Source organism: Esox lucius, chromosome 11 (genome assembly GCF_011004845.1).
Source record: "Esox lucius isolate fEsoLuc1 chromosome 11, fEsoLuc1.pri, whole genome shotgun sequence".
Lineage (NCBI taxonomy): Eukaryota > Metazoa > Chordata > Actinopteri > Esociformes > Esocidae > Esox > Esox lucius.
In genome coordinates this window covers 858,437-879,184 of record NC_047579.1, presented here as the reverse complement: position 1 = coordinate 879,184, position 20,748 = coordinate 858,437, and the positions used below count along the sequence as shown (strand labels likewise).

Below are 20,748 nucleotides of genomic sequence, written 5' to 3'. Positions count from 1 at the left end.
TAGATGAACTGATGCTGTGGCTGGATGGTGATGTTGCGGAGGAGAATGTGCATGCAAATAGGCCCAATTTGTATGCTAAGAGCATTCGGCTCTGGCTGATACTGTTTGTCTGCAAGGCATGGCGGTTCTAGTATTAAGTCCTGAGGTAGGCAGATATGAGTGATACTGGGCAGGATGGTGGGTTTGTCAACAGGAGTTCAAAAGGGTGAAAGCTGCAGGGAAGAAGCTGTTCCTTAGCCTGCTGGTGCAAGACCATAGGCTTCTGAACAATCTCTCCCCTGGACAGGGCCACAGTGTCACTTGTCCCCCTTTTCTCAGTCCCAAAGTTTTATGCAGCTATATTAAAGTGTCACAGGGAGTAGGGTCAGTTCTCCTTATCCACTGAAAAACCTTGTAAACCTAAGGAATGCACTGTAAATGTTCTTGTTTCCTGCTCCATTCAAACTTAGGAGGACATGAGGCCTTGGCCCACACCTCCTGAGTACTAGGCTCTAAAGATTTCTTGCTGCCACTGTCCAAAGACCTCCTCCTCCTGGCTGTGTTGCAGATCAAGACAATACCTGGTGATTCCTGCTGCCAGTCTGATACCCCCCCCCCCCATCCACCCGGTTGTCCCTCTGGTCATGCTTCTGACCTGGATTAGGTTTTATAGACTCTGGATACAACCCAAATGCATGTACTTATTACAACTTGTACTCATAAAATGTTTACCCAGCACAACCAGAAGAGGACTGGTCACCCCTCTGAACCTGGTTCCTCTGTGCTTCAACATTGTTGTTGCATGCTCCTTGGGTTTTCAGGCTGGGTGTTTTGTAGAAGCACTTTGTGACATTGGCTGCTGTTAAAAGGGCTTTAGAAATACATTTGATTGATTGGAAGGGGGGCAAACAGATTGTGGCTGGGGTGGGTTTGCCCTATGCAGACACTGCTTAAGTTTGAGGTCCGCTTTGGCAAGGAGCTGGGGTCGGAAATGTGCTGGGCGGTTTTCACAACCCGTTGCAGGGCCTTAAGATCAGAAGCAGAGTGGCTGCTCTGTGTTACAGTTAGTCAGAACTGACCAACCACACTGATGTAGTTGGTCAGAATGATCTCAGTGGTGCAGCGTTAAAAGTTTACCAGGATCCGAAGAGACAGATGGGCCTTCGTCAGCCTCCTCAGAAAGTAGGGTCGACCAAGGTGGAAGTGTTGAGTGTCCAGGAGAGGTCCTCAGAAATGTGGATACCAAGGACCTTAAAGATGGAGACACCTTCCACCGCAGACCCATTGTAGATGGGTGTGAGCCCGGACCAGGGTCTTGAAACACTTTGTGATGATGGGGATGAGTGACAGTGTGCTAATCATTCAGGCTAGCTGCAGATTGTTTTGGCAATGGGACAATTGTCTCGAAGCATGTGGGGACCACTGGACACACGTCGGTGATGGACAGTTTGAGGGGCTGGTGGTCAGGGGGGCACAGCTTTGATGGCTGGATCATTATTGTGCTGTCGAAGCAAGTATAAATGTGGTTTAGCTGGTTGAGGATTAGCACAGATCCTGCAACCTTTCATTTTATTACGGTCACATACTGTGCTGTTGATGTTTCTACGTAAGGCTATCCTGGAGAAACCTAACTACTTCAATTAAAAAATTAAAAAACTCACAGGACTGTCTAGATCTAGAGATAGAGATAACATGGAGTTAGGTGAATATGTTTGAATTGTATGTTTTCTTTATTGTTTTAATACTGGGCTCACCTTAAAGAAATATCTAGGTCTAAAATAACCCACAATAAAATATCATATTCTCATGAGTAGTAAACCAAACATTCACAATGTCATCTGATCAATGACTCATGACTAAAAACCTCTTGCCTGTTGTCCTCCAGGTAGTGGCAGTATAGATATCCCTGTGCTCTGTATGCTCATCGCTGGGGAAGCTAACATGCTGGAGGTAAGCCATGTCTAAATAACTACCATAATCTTTGATTTAGTGTAACACTAACTTACTTTAATGTCCATGATCAAAACATTCTATTCCTCCTCTCTCCCTCAGTTTTTTATAAAGTCTCTGCTTTACATTTAGTTAAAGTCTGCAAAGTTTTCTTTTATCACTATTGCCTATATTACGGTTCTGGTCATTTTGAATTTAAGGGCCTATTTACATTACATAAGAGAATAAAATGATAGATACAGTGGGGCAAAAAAGTATTTAGTCAGCCACCAATTGTGCAAGTTCTCCCACTTAAAAAGATGAGAGAGGCCTGTAATTTTCATCATAGGTACACTTCAACTATGAGAGACAAAATGAGAAAAACAAATCCAGAAAATCACATTGTAGGATTTTTAATGAATTCATTGGTAAATTCCTCGGTAAAATAAATATTTGGTCACCTACAAACAAGCAAGATTTCTGGCTCTCACAGACCTGTAATTTCTTCTTTAAGAGGCTCATCTGTCCTCCACTTGTTACCTGTATTAATGGCACCTGTTTGAACTTGTTATCAGTATAAAATACACCTGTCCACAACCTCAAACAGTCACACTCCAAACTCCACTATGGCCAAGACCAAAGAGCTGTCAAAGGACACCAGAAACAAAATTGTAGACCTGCACCAGGCTGGGAAGACTGAATCTGCAACAGGTAAGCAGCTTGGTGTGATTAAATCAACTGTGGGAGCAATTATAAGAAAATGGAAGACATGCAAGACCACTGATAATCTCCCTCGATCCGGGGCTCCACGCAAGATCTCACCCCGTGGGGTCAAAATGATCACAAGAACGGTGAGCAAAAATCCCAGAACCACACGGGAGGACCTAGTGAATGACCTGCAGAGAGCTGGGACCAAAGTAACAAAGGCTACCATCAGTAACACACTACGCCGCCAGGGACTCAAATTCTGCAGTGCCAGACGTGTCCCCCTGCTTAAGCCAGTACATGTCCAGGCCCATCCTGAGGTTAGCTAGAGAGCATTTGGATGGTCCAGAAGAGGATTGGGAGAATGTCATATGGTCAGATGAAACCAAAATATAACTTTTTGGTAAAAACTCAACTTGTTGTGTTTGGAGGAGAAAGAATGGGGAGTTTCATCCAAAGAACACCATACCTACTGTGAATCATGGGGGTGGAAACCATGCTTTGGGGCTGTTTTTCTGCAAAGGGACATGGACGACTGATCCATGTAAAGAAAAGAATGAATGGGGCCATGTATCGTGAGATTGAGTGAAAACCTCCTTCCAACAGCAAGGACATTGAAGATGAAATGTGGCTGGGTCTTTCAGCATGACAATGATCCCAAACACACCACCCGGGCACTGAAGGAGTGGCTTCGTAAGTAGCATTTCAAGGTCCTGGAGTGGCCTAGCCAGTTACCAGATCTCAACCCCATAGAAAATCTTTGGAGGGAGTTGAAAGTCTGTGTTGCCCAGTGACAGTCCCAAAACATCACTGTTCTAGAGGAGATCTGCATGGAGGAATGGGCCAAAATACCAGCAACAGTGTGTGAAAACCTTTTGAAGACTTACAGAAAACGTTTGACCTCTGTCATTGCCAACAAAGGGTATATAACGAAGTATTAAGATTAACTTTTGTTATTGACCAAATACTTATTTTCCACCATAATTTACAATGTGATTTTCTGGATTGTCTTTTCTCATTTTGTCTCATCTTTTTAAGTGGGAGAACTTGCACAATTGGTGGCTGACTAAATACTTTTTTGCCCCACTGTAGACTTGTCTTACCTTTGATATGCAGGGTTTCAATATGAAATCCTGTTTTATTGATGCATTTGGTGATGGGTTACATGTGCGTAAAAGGAGAGGCAAAAAATAAAATAACAAAACAAAAACAATAGAACCGGACCCTACAGGACAACCATCTGAAGTCTGGATGGTCATCGAGGACCTCAAACAGCTCAACGGCAGCCTGAGAGTGGATACCAGGGAGTCGATTAAGCTCCCGGCAGATCTGAAGTCAATCAGAGCTGTGTAGGAATGAGAGGGATAGCCATCAGAAAGGGCCTGCAATATTATCAACGCGCAAGGCACCTACTGTGCCCGTCTGTGCCGCCTAGCTACTCACCCCGTTCCTGTTCCACGCTTGGGCCAAGGAACACCCCTTCCTGAAGTGCCCCTTCTCACCACAGAACAGGCAGACCCTGTTGACTCCGTTGCACTTTCTCCTCTGGTGAGCCTTATGATTCCCAACTCCATGGGCTCAGGTTCCGGCTCCACCCGGGAGGAGGACGGATGAGCATGGCGCGGCAAGTGGTCACGGGCCGGAGCTCCCTGTCAATGGCAATAGCCCTGGCGATGTAAGTGTCCAGTTGCATGGAATTGCTGACACATGCTAGCTCCATCTCAACCTCAGTCCGCATTCCCCTGCGGAAAGCTGCCACTGGACGCTGCCACCGTCCGGAACGACAGTGCGTACTCCGAGGCTGTGCTCATTCCATGCCTTTGGTGCATAAGCCGCTATACCCCATCCCACCCTTTCTGCGGCGTGGTTAAATACAGGGTTTTAGATCTGACGAACACCATTTGTTGAACATCAAACAACTTACCGCTGACACAACAATTATTTATTGCCTGGGAATTTAACATTCCGGAACCCTAAGGGCCATTTGTTAATCATGAAACACAACCCTCCTGTTATGACACTAGTCTGTTTTGCTCATCAGACGTTGTAAAACATCAAACACGGACACATCAATGTAATCATAAATTACATAGTCACCGGACATGCGTACGTCACTCCTGAAATCCCGCCCGTACACACGTCATACAGGAAGTCCCACCCTACAAACTGAATGTCCCGCCCACCTGTCACATCAATATGGAAGCCCCGCCCTCCAGGGCCATAAATCACCATTCTGAAACATACTACCCTACATTAACTACTCACTGACTTAGAATTGACCAAAAAACTGTTGCCCATTCTGCTAATGTTCCCTCTTCTGTTGATTTTGTTCTTAACCTTTTCACGCGTGAGTTTCAATTATTCCTTACCGACCCCCCAAGCGTGAGTTTTTTTGCGCGTGACTTCTGTACTCTCTCCAGCATTTGAACTCACACCAGCATTTGAACAGTCACCTTGCTAGGTAAGGAACACTACATGCATTGAATTGCAAGCTTCTGTCGTTGACTCGAATTCTAAGAGCTGCAAAAGTTGGTTGATTTATAACTGTAGCTAGCTAGAAAACGTTAATATCATAGTATGGTCTTGGTACAATTAAAATCAGGAAATAAAGTTATAAACACTGTTTGAGCTAAATGTGAGTAAATAATAGCGCAGTTTTACCAGTCATTGTTACGTTACTTGTAGCTAAGCATGCTAATTGTGCGTTCTAAACAAGACTTTCTAATCACACCAGTGTGATCGTACGCTTCAGGGACCACTCTAGCCTGATCACACTGGTGTGACCGTACGCGTCAAACTGTTAAATGTAGCTGTGTACCCTCCATACCTTACTATTGTAATTATTTCATATAATTATTTAAAATTTTTGCTTTATATGCCACTGTATACGATTAATCATATGTACTGTAAGCATGATTTAATATTCTATATTTTCTCTGGATGGGAGTTAGACTAAATGTGTATATTTATGTTTTTGGGCAACAGGTAATACAAAACTGGATTTTGCCAATAACATTGTTGAAAATGTAGCTAAGGTGGAACAGAACAGCTAGGTACTTTGGTCTATTTTGTTCTCTCTCTCTCCCCTAGAGGATGGATCTCTCTCTGAGTAAGAATATTCCCTGGTTGGTTTTGAATGGTTCCGGGCGAGCGGCAGATTTCATCTGTGAACTGCTTGATGCTTTGTCATCCATGCCCATGAGTACACCCTCTCCCTTGCCAGAGGGTGAGGACAGTCAGAGCCCCAGCACAGAGATGCGCGACAGGGTCCGTGACAGGGTCAAGAGGTACTTCCCTGCCAAATCGGAACTGGATAAGCTTGTGGACAGGGTGAGTGTGGGTTGGTTAGGGTGTGTGTCTGTGTAAGTTGCCTTTCTCACAAATACAGTTTAAGAATGGTATAAAAATTTACCATAATTTGCAAGTAAGCATACCGTGAGCATGTGTGCCAAATGTAATCACTCCAGGTCACAGCGATTAAGAGATATAATCATGTGGGCAATATATGTATAGCACTGTAATGTATCTGTTCAGACAGATTTATTGCGCAGTATTATTGGACAACTTTTGCAAAATGGTTTACCCAAATAATCTGTCTTTATAAAACTAGTAAATATGCATTTTTTAAGATTAAGCTTAAAACTGATAGATTTTTGTGCAGTTTACTAGATAATTAACAGCCCTGAAATTCAACACTGTTGTTAGCTCCTTGGGGTTTAAGGCCAAGTTTCTGTAAAAGCACTTTGTGACAACTGCTGTTGTAAAAGTGCTTTATAAATACGTTTGATTGATGTCTAGGCTACTAAAATCCATATCCCAAGACTAGACAGAAAAACCAGGACTAATCACAGTTTAATTATTTGTTTCAATTATGTTTAATATTTCTAGTATCTTTATTCAGATTTATACTTTTTTTTTGTATCTTCAGTCTTTTATATTGCATTATTCTTCCCAACTTACAGCCCCCTGGCCCAGTACAGATATCCATTCTGTGTCACCAGTTTCACTGCTGAATCTCTAAAAAAACAATACAAAGCGACATACAGGTTTTGCTCCTCATGATGTATTGCATTATTCCTGAGATATAAAACATTTATTCACAAATCTTCTAATGGAATAGATTAAAACAAGCAAATTCTGTAATTCATTCTTTTTATAGACTACTGAATACTAACAAAGCTAAACCACACGGATACTTGGGGTCTGAAAGACCTTGTGCTTCTAGAGTAGTGTAAATCCTGTATTTTGTTATATGTCTGAATAATTTTTTGTAAAATATAGTCTAGGTGTTGAAGCAGAAAATACAGTATCATTTTTCTGGTTCTATAGTTCTACCTGATAATCTACCTGATCTTACCACGGTAAGAAAATGCTGTAATTAGATGAGCGGCATCTGTATTAAGATTTCAGTGCTGAACCCCTAAAAAATACTAAATATTGGGAGAGGTATCATGTGTATCAAAGCAAATTTGTATAAATGCATGACAGAGAGACTTTCTTTCATATTTCTCTCCATTTTTAAATGTTCCGTATCTCTTTCTCTTTTTCTCTGTCTCCATATTTTTCTCACTTTTCCAAGGCTCTGCGTATCTATCAGAACAGAGATCTAATAACAGTTTTCAACTCGGAGCAGGAGAGTCCGGATGATTTTGACACAGTTCTACTGAAGGCTCTGGTCAGAGGTAGGTTTGTGTGTGTACTTAACTAGATGTCTTCATAAAGTTATTTTTGTCCAGCCTCCAAATTAATTTCCAGTCTCCGGACAGGACAATGTGTGCATGCTCTTTATCTGTTGACAAATATTTTGAGCATGGTCAAATCTTAGTCAAACAACTTTATTGTTCTGTATATTTTTCTGTCAGCCAATAAACGTGTGTCCAGTGACTCCAGTGAATATATAGAGGAGCTGAAGCTAGCAGTGGCCTGGAACAGGGTGGACATCGCTAAGAGTGAGCTGTTCAGTGGAGACATCCAATGGAAGGTGAGACACTTGTCACTTCTGATGCCACTGTTAATATTACATAACTTCTCTTGATGTTATTTAGTGAACAGCTTGTTTATTCAGTTCAGAACAACAGACAAATTCAACAAACATAACTGAGAGACAGACTCTCGAATTTGTATTTAATAACATGACAATATAATGGAGGTTTCTTGAGAATGGTAGATAGAAGAATAATTTCTGTTTTAAATCAAACATTATTGTTTTAACAGACGAAATGGGGACCAAACATCATATGAAATCTGCAAATTGTATAACATATAGTATACAAATTTGGCTTAAATATTTGGACTTCGCTCCTGCTGCCACAGTAAGGTCATGCCTCAGGGAGATCCATTGAGATATATGAATGGGATCGTTTTTTTATTATTAATGCAGGCATGGTAAACGCAGAACTGTTTTAATCTGGTAGGGTGCCCCTAGGCTGCACACCTTTATGGGCCTCCCCCTGCTCACCATATATTAATTATATTAATTGAATGTGATCAAGCCTTTTCATCAAGGTTCATCACGCCGTTGAAATTGCGAAGCCAATCTAAAAACACATTGTTTTTGTGATCTCACCCTGTCTCAGTCACATCACTACCAATGACAATCCCATTTAAAATGAAGTTCAGGTGTGCAGCAGGTCGTCTGGGGAGGTGGATGCACTGCTCTGTCTTAGGCTAGAATCAAATGTCACTATTATTTTGTCTTGTAAACCAAAGTATTGTCTGCAAGATGGGACTATTCCACAGGAAAGAGATTTCAGATGTATAATCCAGTGAGCTTCAAAGAAAAAAATCCTAAATTCTTTATCATAGTTTCCCACATCTGGAAGAATAGATGACCATTATCAGTACTCTAAGCACTGTACCATTGATTCCAGAGGTGTTTTACTATACAATAGTGATAGCATCTCATCCTGACAGTTACCAAATATTATTGTTGGAGTGCTACTTTTTTTTGGTTAGACCTTTCCAATTCCCCAGTGCTTTTGCCATACATACATTCCTCTTCAGTCTCCTAACCCAAGTAAATTGAGACCATCTTATAATGTTCAATAAATCAAAATTAGATGGGGAGCAGAAAAGAACTGTCAAAAGACCTGCGTAACAAGGTATTGGAACAGGATATAAGATATCCAAAGCCTTGAAAATGCCAGTCAGTGCTGTTCAATCACTTAGTAAGAAGTGGACAATTCAGGGATCTCTTGATACCAAGCCAAGGTCAGCTAGACCAAGAAAGATTTCAGCCAAAACTGCCAAAGAATTATTCCCTGTGCCTTTAGGTGAGCTCTAAAGGCACAGGGAATCTTGTGAAAGTTGATGGTAAGATGAATGCAGCAATTTGCATTCTTCTGCATGAAAGCTGCGTATTGGACGATAATGGACAATCCAGCACAACAATGACCCTAAGCACAAGGACAAGTTGACCCTCCAGTCGTTACAGCAGAAAAAGGTGAAGGTTCTGGAGTGGCCATCACAGTCTCCTGACCTTAACATCATCGAGCCACTCTGGGGAGATCTCAAACGTGCGGTTCATGCAAGACAACCAAAGACTTTGCATGACCTGGAGACATTTTGCCAAGACTAATGGGCAGTTATACCACCTGCACGAATTTGGGGACTAATAGACAACTCTTACAAAATACTGCATGCCGTCATTGATGCTAAAGGGGGCAATACACAGTATTAAGAATTAAGGGTATGTAGACTTTTGAACAAAGGTCAGGGTAAATTATTTTCTTTGTTGCCATGTTTTGTATTATGATTGTGCCATTCTGTTATGACCTACAGTTGAATATGAATCCCATAAGAAATAAAAGACGTATCATGTCTGCTCACTCATGTTCTATTTAAAAAGGGTACATATACTGTATTACCAATTATCCAAGGGTATGCAAACTTTTGAGCACAGCTGTATCCTATTGTCATTTCTTGTTTTTGGAAAAGAAAATCCAGTGCCCCTCTCCGCATTAAATGGTTTGGTCCTGTCTGCAAACCAGACAGGAGTGGTGCTTGCAAGCAGTGAACTGCGATTGAGGTGTGCCAATGGAGTATCAATGAAGTCACAGCTTACTAAAGAAAAATCTGTCTTATTTTTTTTTTCCTAACACAAAAAGAAAGACAGGAGAGAGAAAAGAAAGGGCGACAGTATGTTACCCAATTTTTCAAAAAGAAAGGTGGCTGTAGTCTGTGAGTGAGGGAAATTAACCTGTTAGCTTAGTCCATAGTGAAAAAGGCTACTTTTGCACCCCCAACATTACTTAATATCGTCACAGAAAATTGTGTTTACATTTCATTCCTCTTTCCGCCAACATTTAATCAAATTAGGCAAACATTTAGCAAACTATTTATACTAAATCAGTTGTCCCTGCCCCTGCCTGGTGCCTTGTCAGTGGGCATAGTTGTAGGGGGCCCGTGAGATTAAAAAAAAAATATTATGAAAATAAATGATTAAATCCTTTTCAATGTTAAGCATTCAAACATTAATGTTTGTCGACATAGTGATCATTATATGAAACAAATACAGCCAATCATCTGTATTGGGCTGTTTGAAGCCCAATACAGATGTACATCATTAGACCTGTATGTCCGTCTAGCAGAGATTGAGTCAGGACCACAACCCTGGAGACCCAGACCAAGACCAAGACCAAAACCTTGGAGACTAAAACCCAGCGTGTTAAGATCATTACAAGACCAAGACCACTTTGAACACAAAAAACAAGACCAAGACTGAGACCTTAGACCGTCCAGTGTTTCCCAAACATAAAAATGAGAAAATAAACGTATTTTACTAGATGAAATTACTGATTAGTTTACAAAGACTGAAATAAGAAAAGCTAGGTACACTGAGAGACGGAATCTAAAACAATAATCCAGAAAATCACATTGTATGATTTTTAAATAATTAATTTGTCTTTTATTGCATGACATAATTATTTGATCACCTACCAACCAGTAAGAATTCCGTCTCTCACAGTCCTGTTAGTTTTTCTTTAAGAAGCCCTCCTGTTCTCCACTCGTTACCTGTATAAAAGACACCTGTCCACACACTCAATCAAACAGACTCCAACCTCTCCACAATGGCCAAGACCAGAGAGCTGTGTAAGGACATCAGGGATACAATTGTAGACCTGCACAAGGCTGGATAGGGCTACAGGACAATAGGCAAGCAGCTTGGTCAGAAGGCAACAACTGTTGGCGCAATTATTAGAAAATGGAAGAGGTTCAAGATGACGGTCAATCTCCCTTGGTCTGGGGCTCCATGCAAGATCTCACCTCGTGGGGCATCAATGATCATGAGGAAGGTGAGGGATCAGCCCAGAACTACACGGCAGGACCTGGTCAATGATCTGAAGAGAGCTGGGACCACAGTCTCAAAGAAAACCATAAGTAACACACTACGCCGTCATGGATTAAAATCTTGCAGTGCACGCAAGGTCCCCCCTGCTCAAGCCAGCGCATGTCCAGGCCCGTCTGAAGTTGCCAATGACCATCTGGATGATCCAGAGGAGGAATGGGAGAAGGTCAAGTGGTCTGATGTGCCAAAAATAGAGCTTTTTGGTCTAAACTCCAATCAATGTTTGGAGGAAGAAGAAGGATGAGTACAACCCCCAGAACACCATCCCAACCGTGAAGCATGGAGGTGGAAACATCATTGTTTGGGGATGCTTTTCTGCAAAGGGGACAGGACGACTGCACCGTATTGAGGGGAGGATAGATGGGGCCATGTATCACGAGATCTACGACCCATATTATCATCCACCTTACTATTTGGTTCAATAACGTTTTATTTTCTCTTTATTCCACCATGGTGTCCAACAACTTAGCAGCCGAGTCAATCTTTGCCACAGCACCAAAGAAGGCCGGCCTGTGACCCAGCAACACATCTATACAGTCAAACCACTTAATTCCCCGTTCAGAGCCGCTTCTGTTGTTGTGATCCTCAGTCTTTTTGTAATCTTGTTAAAAAAATTTAAGCTTCTCCCGCACTGTCTCAGCATGAACACAATAAGGCATATCGTCGGTCCCTCTGTCGTTTGATTTCTTCTCTATAAAAAAGTTATTCTGTTTGTAAGTACAATTAACTCCTTTACACTAAGGAGGGCTGCAGACATTTACAAATGGCGATTGAAAACTTGCGAGTAAACTCAACTACTACTCGACCAATCAGAAATGTTCAGTACCGTAAGCTCTGGTGCTCTGGTACTCTTGGAAAGTCCTACCTCCCGAACAGGGACTGTTTTGGGGGGTAAAATGTAGTTCCTGGTTCTAGACCCTGGTTCCTGTAATGGAAACACAGTGAGTTCCTCGAAAGGTTCCTAGTTCCTGAGTATAATTCCTGCAGTGGAAACGTGGCCCCAAATTCTTGCAGGTGGTCAAGCTGCCCATTCGTCTTGGCAAAATGCCTTCAGATCATGCAACTCTTTAGTCGTCTTGCATGAACCGCAAGTTTGAGATCTCCCCAGAGTGGCTCGATGATATTAAGGTCAGGAGACTCTGATGACCACTCCAGAACCTTCAACTTTTTCTGCTGTAATCACTGGAGGGTCAACTTGGTCTTGTGCTTAGGGTCATTGTCATGCTGGAAAGTCCAAGAGCATCCCATATGCAGCTTTCGTGCAGAAGAATGCAAATTGTCTGCCAGGATTTTCTGATAACATGCTGCATTCATCTTACCATCAATTTTCACAAGATTCCCTGTGCCTTTAGAGCTCACACCCCCCAAAACATCAGTGAGTCACCACCATGCTTCACAGTGGGGATGGTATTCTGTTTACTATAGGCCTTGTTGACCCCTCTCTAAACATAGCGCTTATGGTTGTGACCATAAAGCCCTATTTTGGTCTTGCCACTCCAAATTAGTGTGCCAGAAGCTGTGAGATGTGTCAAGGTGTTATTGGGCATATTGGAACCAGCCTTTTTTGTGGCATTGGCGCAGTCTTCTTTCTGGCAACTCGACCATGCAGCTCATTTTTGTTCAGGTTTCATTGTATTGTGCTCCTTGAAACAAGGAGCACCAGAGCATCCTATATTTCTCTTGAGGTTTCCTGTGGGTTTTTCTTTGTATCCCGAACAATTCAGCAGTTTTGGCTGAAATCTTTCTTAGTCTACCTGCCCTTGGCTTGGTATCAAGAGATCCCCAAATTTTCCCCTTCTTAATAAGTGATTGACCAAAACTTACTGGCATTTGCAAGGCTTTGGATATCTTTTTATATGCTTTTTCCATCTTTATGAAGTTCCATTAACTTGTTACGCAGGTCTTTTGACAGTTCTTTCTTGCTCCCCATGGCTCAGTATCAAGCCTGCTCAGTACATCCGGGTGAGACCTAATAAACTCATTGACTATTTATACACAGACACTAATTGCTATTTAAAAAGCCACAGGTGTGGGAAATTCACCTTTAATTGCCATTTAAACCTGTTTGTGTCACCTTGTGTGTCTATAACAAGGCCAAACATTCAAGGGCATGTAAACCTTTGATCAGGTAGATGGATAAGTTAATTATTTCATGTCAATTTTTTTAACCTTATGTTCTAATAATGTTTTAGGGCCCCTGTCAGTCTTAGGCCCATAAAATCGTCCTTTCCCCCCATACAGCTCTCCTGGTCCTGAGACCATGTTTGGGGTGACCGATCATATTTTATTTGCCACCCCAGACAGAGATGGACATTATTTTTATATTTTCATGTGGTTTATTTTTTATTAAACTGCCTTAATAAAATTTATTTTTCTTTCAAAATCTGTAGTATGAGGACCTGGAAAACTCCATGACAGATGCGCTGATAAATGACAAGCCCCAGTTCGTACGTCTCTTCAATGAGAACGGCCTCAACATCTTGGACTACCTAACCTATCAACGTTTGGAGGGCTGGTACAGCTCACTGCCTGACAACACTCTGGCCTACATGTTGCTCCAACGACGACTTTTAGAGAGGCGTGCCCTGGCAACACCTCATAAAGAAGCAGGTTCCCTGCCAAATGTCTCTTGCCCTACAGACCAAGACTCGCCCATCAAAAGGCCCATGAGCCCCATGTCAGGACAATCTTCTGCCACAGAGCTCAGCTTGTATGAGGTAAGAAGGGATTGCATTTTAATTTTGGTTACAGATGACTAGGTATTTGTTGAGAAATGATTTAATAGATGAATTATGTAAAAGGAGGTGTGACAGATATTGGGGTTGGTTTCTCAGGGTACGGTTGAGGCCCCTTTGGTTGAATGTAAGTGTTTTGTTTTGTTTGATAACCTACTTCCAAACATTTTTTGAAGGACAAACTTTCCCTCAAATTGATCCTCAATCAATTCAGAAAACATTAATTATTCTTCTGCACATTTTTGAGTGTCTGAGGAAAGCTGATTCTAAATAGTGCCTTCAGAAAGTATTCAGACCACTTCACTTTCTGCACATTTTGTTGTTATAGACTTAATTTACAATTGATTACATTTGTTTGCCATCAGTCCATAAAATATCCCTTAATTCATATTCACACATTCAAAAATTAAAAACAAAACATTTTAATTTACGTTAGTATTCAGACTTTTTATTCAGTACTTTATAAAAACCCCTTTGGCAGTGATCACAGCTTTGTTTCTCCCATTTTTCTTGGAGATGCTGTCAAGCTCTGTCAGATTGGAAAGGGAGTGTCAGTGCACTCCGATCTACAAGTGTCCCTACAGATGTTCACTTAGGTTCTGGGCTTTGATTGGGGCACTCATGGGCATTCACGGACTTGTCCCAAAGCCACTCAAACATTGTCAAGGCTGTGTGCTTCCGGTCATTGTCACACTGAAAAGGTAATGTTCTTCCCAGTCTGAGGTGCGCTCTGGATCAGGCTTTTTCAAGAACCTACAGTGTAGACATGTTGATGTTGTAAATGATTATTGTAGCTGGAAACAGCAGATTTTCAAAGGAATATCTACATGGGCATACAGAGACCCATTATCAGCAACCATCAGTCCTGTATACCAACGGCATGTTGTGTTGGCTAATCCAAGTTTAGCATTATTAATTTAGCAATTGTTCACGAGTGAGGGAAGGATGGAACGGGAGATTGACAGACGGATCGGTGAAGCTTCTGCAGTAATGTGGTCGGGTCGCGGGGGCAGCAGTCTAAGCAGAGATGCCCAGACTTCCCTCTCCCTAGACACTTCCTCCAGCTCTTCCTGGGGGACACAGAGGCGTTCCCAGGCCAGCCGGGAGACATAGTCCCTCCAGCGTGTCCTAGGTCTTCCCCGGGGTCTCCTCCCGGTGGGACGGGCCCGGAACACCTTCCCAGGAAGGCGTTCCGGAGGCATCCGAAACAGATGCCCAAGACACCTCAGCTGACCCCTCTCGATGTGGAGGAGCAGCGGCTCTACTCTGAGCTCCTCCCGGGTGACCGAGCTTCTCACCCTATCTCTAAGGGATCGCCCAGCCACCCTGCGGAGAAAGCTCATTTCGGCCGCCTGTAAAATGAATGTAAACAGGACAATTGACACACCACACTCCGACACATAACTCAATGTATGACAGTCATCAATCCTGTCCCCACCTCAGATTATAAAGGTCAAGAAACATTGACATCAACAGGTTATTATCAGTGTTAACGGTGTTTCCAATCAAGTGTCCTTCAGTTCTCGTCTTCAGTTTTCTTTGTCTTGCATCAGTGATGAAAGTTCCAAAATCAATTATTGCAGTCAGTGTGATGTGGACCCAGCAATTTGCCTGGTTGTCCTAACAAGTCAGTGTAGGTGTATAATGGATAAGTGAGTTTCCAACACTTCACTTAATCAAGATTAACACCACAACAGTGTATTCCACTGTGTTGGGACCCTGTGACCTTTCCAGTCAACTGGCCCGTGGTACTCTGACCTGTAGTATTTGGAGTCCTTCAGGACTGGATTCTCCTCATCTCACTGTCAACGATTCATCTATAAATGGAGTGTGAAGCCAAGTGATCTGACCCTGGCATCGTTCTGCCATGTGAGTGGTCAGGAAAATATGAAACAGATTCAACCAATGTGGTTGTAGAAGTCCTTCTTGAACATGTTGCTGGTACTCACACACTCAGTTGTCTGTGTCCAGTCAGTGACATGATGTATCATCAGAAAAGGGGTTGTGATGTCCTGATCTGTTGAAAGTATAACTGCAAAACAACGATTAGTGTGGTTCAACAGTCCATCGGACTTTCATCCACTGGGTATGGTTCCGTCAACTCCCAACAATGAAGACAATAGATCAGTCCTGAAAACTTGTGGATCTCAGAAGTTCCATCATAAGAGTGAAGTGTACACTCTATTCAGACAAGTTTCCATAAAAGTCTATGTCAAAGTTCCTTTCCCATCCAGAACTGGCTTGGTTGTTTTATGACTCCTTGTGCTATATTAATGCCCGATAGCAGCTAGCAGTGGAATAAAATTGTCAGACTTGACTTTGCTTAGCCAAATCAGAAAAAAACTAATTTTTTCACAAAACTCCTTATAAATACCAATTTGATTTGCCTTGAGCCCTAAGCTCAACTCTTTCCAATCATAATCAATTATCATATCATACATCCCCCCTGCCTTCACTTCATTAAGTCAATGGAAAATGACACCATGAGTGAATGCAAAACAATGACAAATAAGGCTACAGGAGGCGCCATCCTGAACCCACACTGGCCATCTTTTCAGGACAGACATGAAAAATAGAGAATTGGTAGTAGGGATGGATCTATAATCCATTCGATAAGGAGTTGCATCCTGTATATTCATCAAAACAAAGTGAACAAGTTAAAAACACAAACATTCACTAATACAAAGACATCAATGTGCAACACGGTCGCTTGTGCAAAGGAATTATAAACCATATAACCCATTAACAAATTTTACCACATAGCTAAACAGCTCTCAAATTTGTCTTTGCCACAGTACCATCACACAGGTCTGTGAAATTGGCTATCATGCATTTATAATATCCTGTAGTTTCTTGGCACATGCCTAACTAAATTGTTTGGCCCCCAGGGGATAAACTGTGCAACTAAATTGTAGGAGTGAAAAACTCCAGCCCATGTGCAGTGGTTTACCTGTTGCAACCACCAGGGCAATTGTATTAGCATAGCGACAGCATACAACTTTAGAATTTTTACAGGCAACGGCCAAACTACCTCATGAAAAACAGTGTCTTGTGTAACCTCCTAAATTTTAGGGAATTCGCAAAGTTAGATTCATTTTTATTCCAAATAGTGGCGGTCAGCTAAACCTTAAATCACAACTTTATGCTTTTTCTTTGTTCTATCATCAACAATGGGGGATGACTTTTGGTCTCTACCCTCACTTCAGTTGGTTTCAAAATCATACATTTCAACATTAAAGCTATTGAGAGGAAAATATATTTAGCTTTCACTTAATGTTTGTTTATCCCAAAACTGTATATGCTTTTGTTGATAAAATTACCATAGATGAGACCAGACTGAACACTCAAATTCCCTTAGTAATAGGCTACTCTGATGTAATGGGAAAGGTTGCTACTATGAGCTCCACCCATTTATGGCAATCCATTAAAAAGGCCAAATGTTAGTTTATGGTCCTCAGACTATCCTATCAATTTAGCCGACATCCTTGGTTAACTGGAGATTTTGATTTAGTGTCCAACCCATCTAATATTTTCGCAGTTTGTAGAAATGTGCTCATCATTATCTATACAACAACTCAACATTAGGGTGGAAATTAAGAAACTCTTAAGAATGGCAATCCAGACAGAAAACAGATGTATGACGTCACTAAAATCAAGGTACAATAAGTAATCCAAAGGAAACTCAATGTAGGCCTTAAACACGGTTACATCAATTACCTATTTGTTCATTAGTCAATTTACCATTTTAGAATTTAAACTCCATTAACGAGTATCAGGTGTTGGTTTTGAAAACAAGCATTATCCCAGTTATCGTTGGTAAATACAAATAAGAGAAACTATATTATTTAACCAAACTCAATTCAGCATTTAAAATACATCTAATTGTTATGTTGGGGAATAAACTCGCTTCAGCTGTATTACCCTTTTGTTTTTTTAAGGCTATGACTATATTGGATTCAAATTCAGTCCTCATGGGACACTGCGTGTCTCCTTAAAGTACAAGTCTATCACCATGTGGATTCTTCATCCTACCACTTATACAATATAAAAGGAGAGTGAAAACACAATATGTTAACCTTTTTGTAAGACAACCTTGAGACTATTTTACCAGATTAGAAAATCATTGTACCAAATTCTAATTCATCATAGGTTTCAGATGTACCCACTTGTGCTAGCGAACAGCTCAGCAAGCAACAGACAAGTACCACGTGGTGGGCCTTGATTAAGGCCTACCTACATTGTGAGACCCCCCTTGAGGCCTTACGGTTTTAAACATTATCATCAACGCAATAAATACGTTTGACTCAAAATTACATAAGTACACATGACAAAACAGGTTATTTCTTGAATACCTATTAAAACATGTTCAAGCATGACAGAACAAAACAGGCTATTTCGAATGCCTATTAAAACATGCTATATAACATTCAATTGCTTCTCAAACTACATGTAATATTTAATTAAATAAGCTTGGCTATTACCGAGGAAGGTGATCAGGTTTCCTTGATAAGTTCCAGCTTCATTTAATGATTAAGTACGATAAATTTTTAGGAAATAAACATTTAAGAACTCTGAATCAATGATTATGAAAGCTCACGTCAGTTCCTAGTATTGTCCATGATTCCAGGATCCCATAAGAGAGACTCCATCTTGAGACTACTGTCGGTCAACCAGGTGGTCAAACAGAATGAATCTTCGTCCATTTCGATTGTCTCCTTTTGCGCCTTTCGACTGTTGTCCTTTCTCGGCCATCTTAACTTTCCTCTGTCTTCTCTCTTCGTCTGTACCACACTCTCCATCTGTCCATATACAACTTCCTCGGAATCCATCTTGTTTAGCCGGAAAACGTTCTTTTTCTTTCTGTCCATTTCGAGTCCAGGCATCGTTGTTAATGATCCTTTTCGTTCTTGGTGGTATCCTATTCGCGCCTTGCTTTTTAAACATGAACGCATCATGCGCGTCAGAGGCTGCAGTCCTCTTGTTGTATTTGTACAACTGGACGGCATTATATTTTTACTTGTACAAGTCACTGTATAATTGCCGAAAAATACAATATCACACACTAATCCCGAAAAGGAAAATGGAGTGTCATCATACTATGGCGACATGGAATACAGTTCAGCACTGAAGCACACCGGTCAACGCCCCAACAAATTGAGACGGACTGTCCGCACCCGCAGACAGATTCCACTCAATAAAAATCACGGCCTAGTCGGGTCGTCATAGGGCTTGTTTGACAAACTAACGCTTTTTGCAATCTTGACAGTTCGTTCTATGGCGTAGTTTAATGACTCACTGTTCAGTTGTTTTCAGCAACCAGTAACCGGGAAAAACAACTTCTTCCTCGCGATTGCAAATCGAGCCCCTAAGCTCTCCAGCTGAAGTTCAGCAGAATCGTTAAAACATATCCATCGGGTCGCGGCAGCATCGTGTTAGAAATCGGCCGTTTTGTATAGTGGTTGTAATAATTAGCATACCCGTTTGTCAAGGGAGAGAGAAAGTATATTATTTATTGCAGCATTAGAAAGTCTTGTTCATGAGGTTACGGACCTGGTCTTCCTTACACAACCTCAATCTCATCTCAGTCAATCTCTTCTCACTGTAATGTTGGTTACCAGCTAGCCTATACATTAAGGGCGTTTCTAACTTTTTAGGAGTCAACCCCCATGCCATATGGCCATCGTAAACATTCCTGTCATTAGAGCGCTACCTACTGAGAGATAATCTAAACAGAGGTGTTTCTGTTGTTCTCATTATCTAGGCACATTCACTTCCAATGAAACGTACATTCATATTGTAATTGTTAATGCTCAGATTCTACACAAGTCATTTTTAGGAGGGGTTTTTCCAACAGAGTGATTCTGTTTTTTTATTTGTAATTTTCTTTTCTGACAAGTTGGTATTACATCTTTCACTTGGATGTTAGAAGTTGTAAATACAGCTGAATAAAACAAAAATAGTTTTTGTCCGTTTTCATTTCAGGCTGCAAAGCAACAAAATGTGATTATTTTAAAGGGGGTGATTATTTTCTATACCCACTGTAAATAAAACGTGCCTTCTTTATACCAGTTGAGTATCTGGGGCATCAGCAATTGTGGGTTTGAGTACAGGCTAAAAATTGCCAGAAACAGGACTTTCTTCTGAAACTCATTAGTCTATTCTTTGTTCTGGGAAATGGAGGCAATTCCATGTGAGAAATTGCCAAGAAATTGAAGATCTCATGCAACTCTATTTAGTACACCCTTCACAGAACAGCACAAACTGTGTCTAACCAGAAAAGAGTGGGAGGCCCCGGTGCTCAACTAAGCAAGAGGCCAAATACATTAGTGTCTAGTTTGAGAAACAGTTGCCTCATAGGTCCTGGCATCTTCATTAAATAACATCAGTCACAACATCAACAGTGAAGAGGCGAGGCATTGAAGGCAGAGTTGCAAAGAAAAAGCCATATACCAGACTGGACAATAAAAAGAAAAGATTAAGATTGGAACAAAATAACACACATTGGATAGAGGAAGATTGGAAAATGGTCAGATCTATATCTATGTTTGAGGTGTTTGGATCACAATGAAGAACATTCATGAAACACAGATCAAATTAAAAGATGCTGGAGGAGTGCTCAATGCCATCTTTCAAGTATGGGGGAGGAAATGTGATGATCTGTGAATGCTGTGGTGGTTTGTACAGGGATAAAGGGATCTTGAAGAAGGAAGGCTGTCACTTTTGCAACGCCATGCCATACCCTGTGGACAGCACTTGATTGGAGCCAATTTCCTCGTACCACAGAACAATGACCCAAATCACAGCTCCCAAACTATGCAAGAAATATCTTAGGAAGCTGGTATTTTTAACATTATTTTTAACCTTGTCAATGATTGTTTCTTATTCATTTTGCTATATTTCCTATTCAAACTCGTATGTTTTCATGGAAAAAAAGGACATTTCTAAGTGACCCCAAACTTTTGAACGGTCATATACATGAGATATACGTTTTTTGTTTTCAATAAATTGGCACACATTTCTAAACTTCTTCTATATTTAATCAATGAACAATTA

The 20,748-nt window shown here is 41.3% G+C and overlaps 1 protein-coding gene across 2 annotated transcripts in view; it reads left to right on the top strand.

Moving 5' to 3' along the window:
* LOC105031630 (transient receptor potential cation channel subfamily M member 4) overlaps positions 1-20,748 on the top strand; it is a 166,330-nt gene that overhangs the window by 59,337 nt on the left and 86,245 nt on the right. For both annotated transcript variants that reach the window (XM_034295076.1, XM_034295075.1), the window contains exons 7-11: positions 1,865-1,929; positions 5,704-5,943; positions 7,193-7,295; positions 7,476-7,594; positions 13,351-13,677. In XM_034295076.1, coding sequence (XP_034150967.1) covers positions 1,865-1,929; positions 5,704-5,943; positions 7,193-7,295; positions 7,476-7,594; positions 13,351-13,677 — 854 coding nt within the window. The remainder of the gene's footprint in view (positions 1-1,864; positions 1,930-5,703; positions 5,944-7,192; positions 7,296-7,475; positions 7,595-13,350; positions 13,678-20,748) is intronic.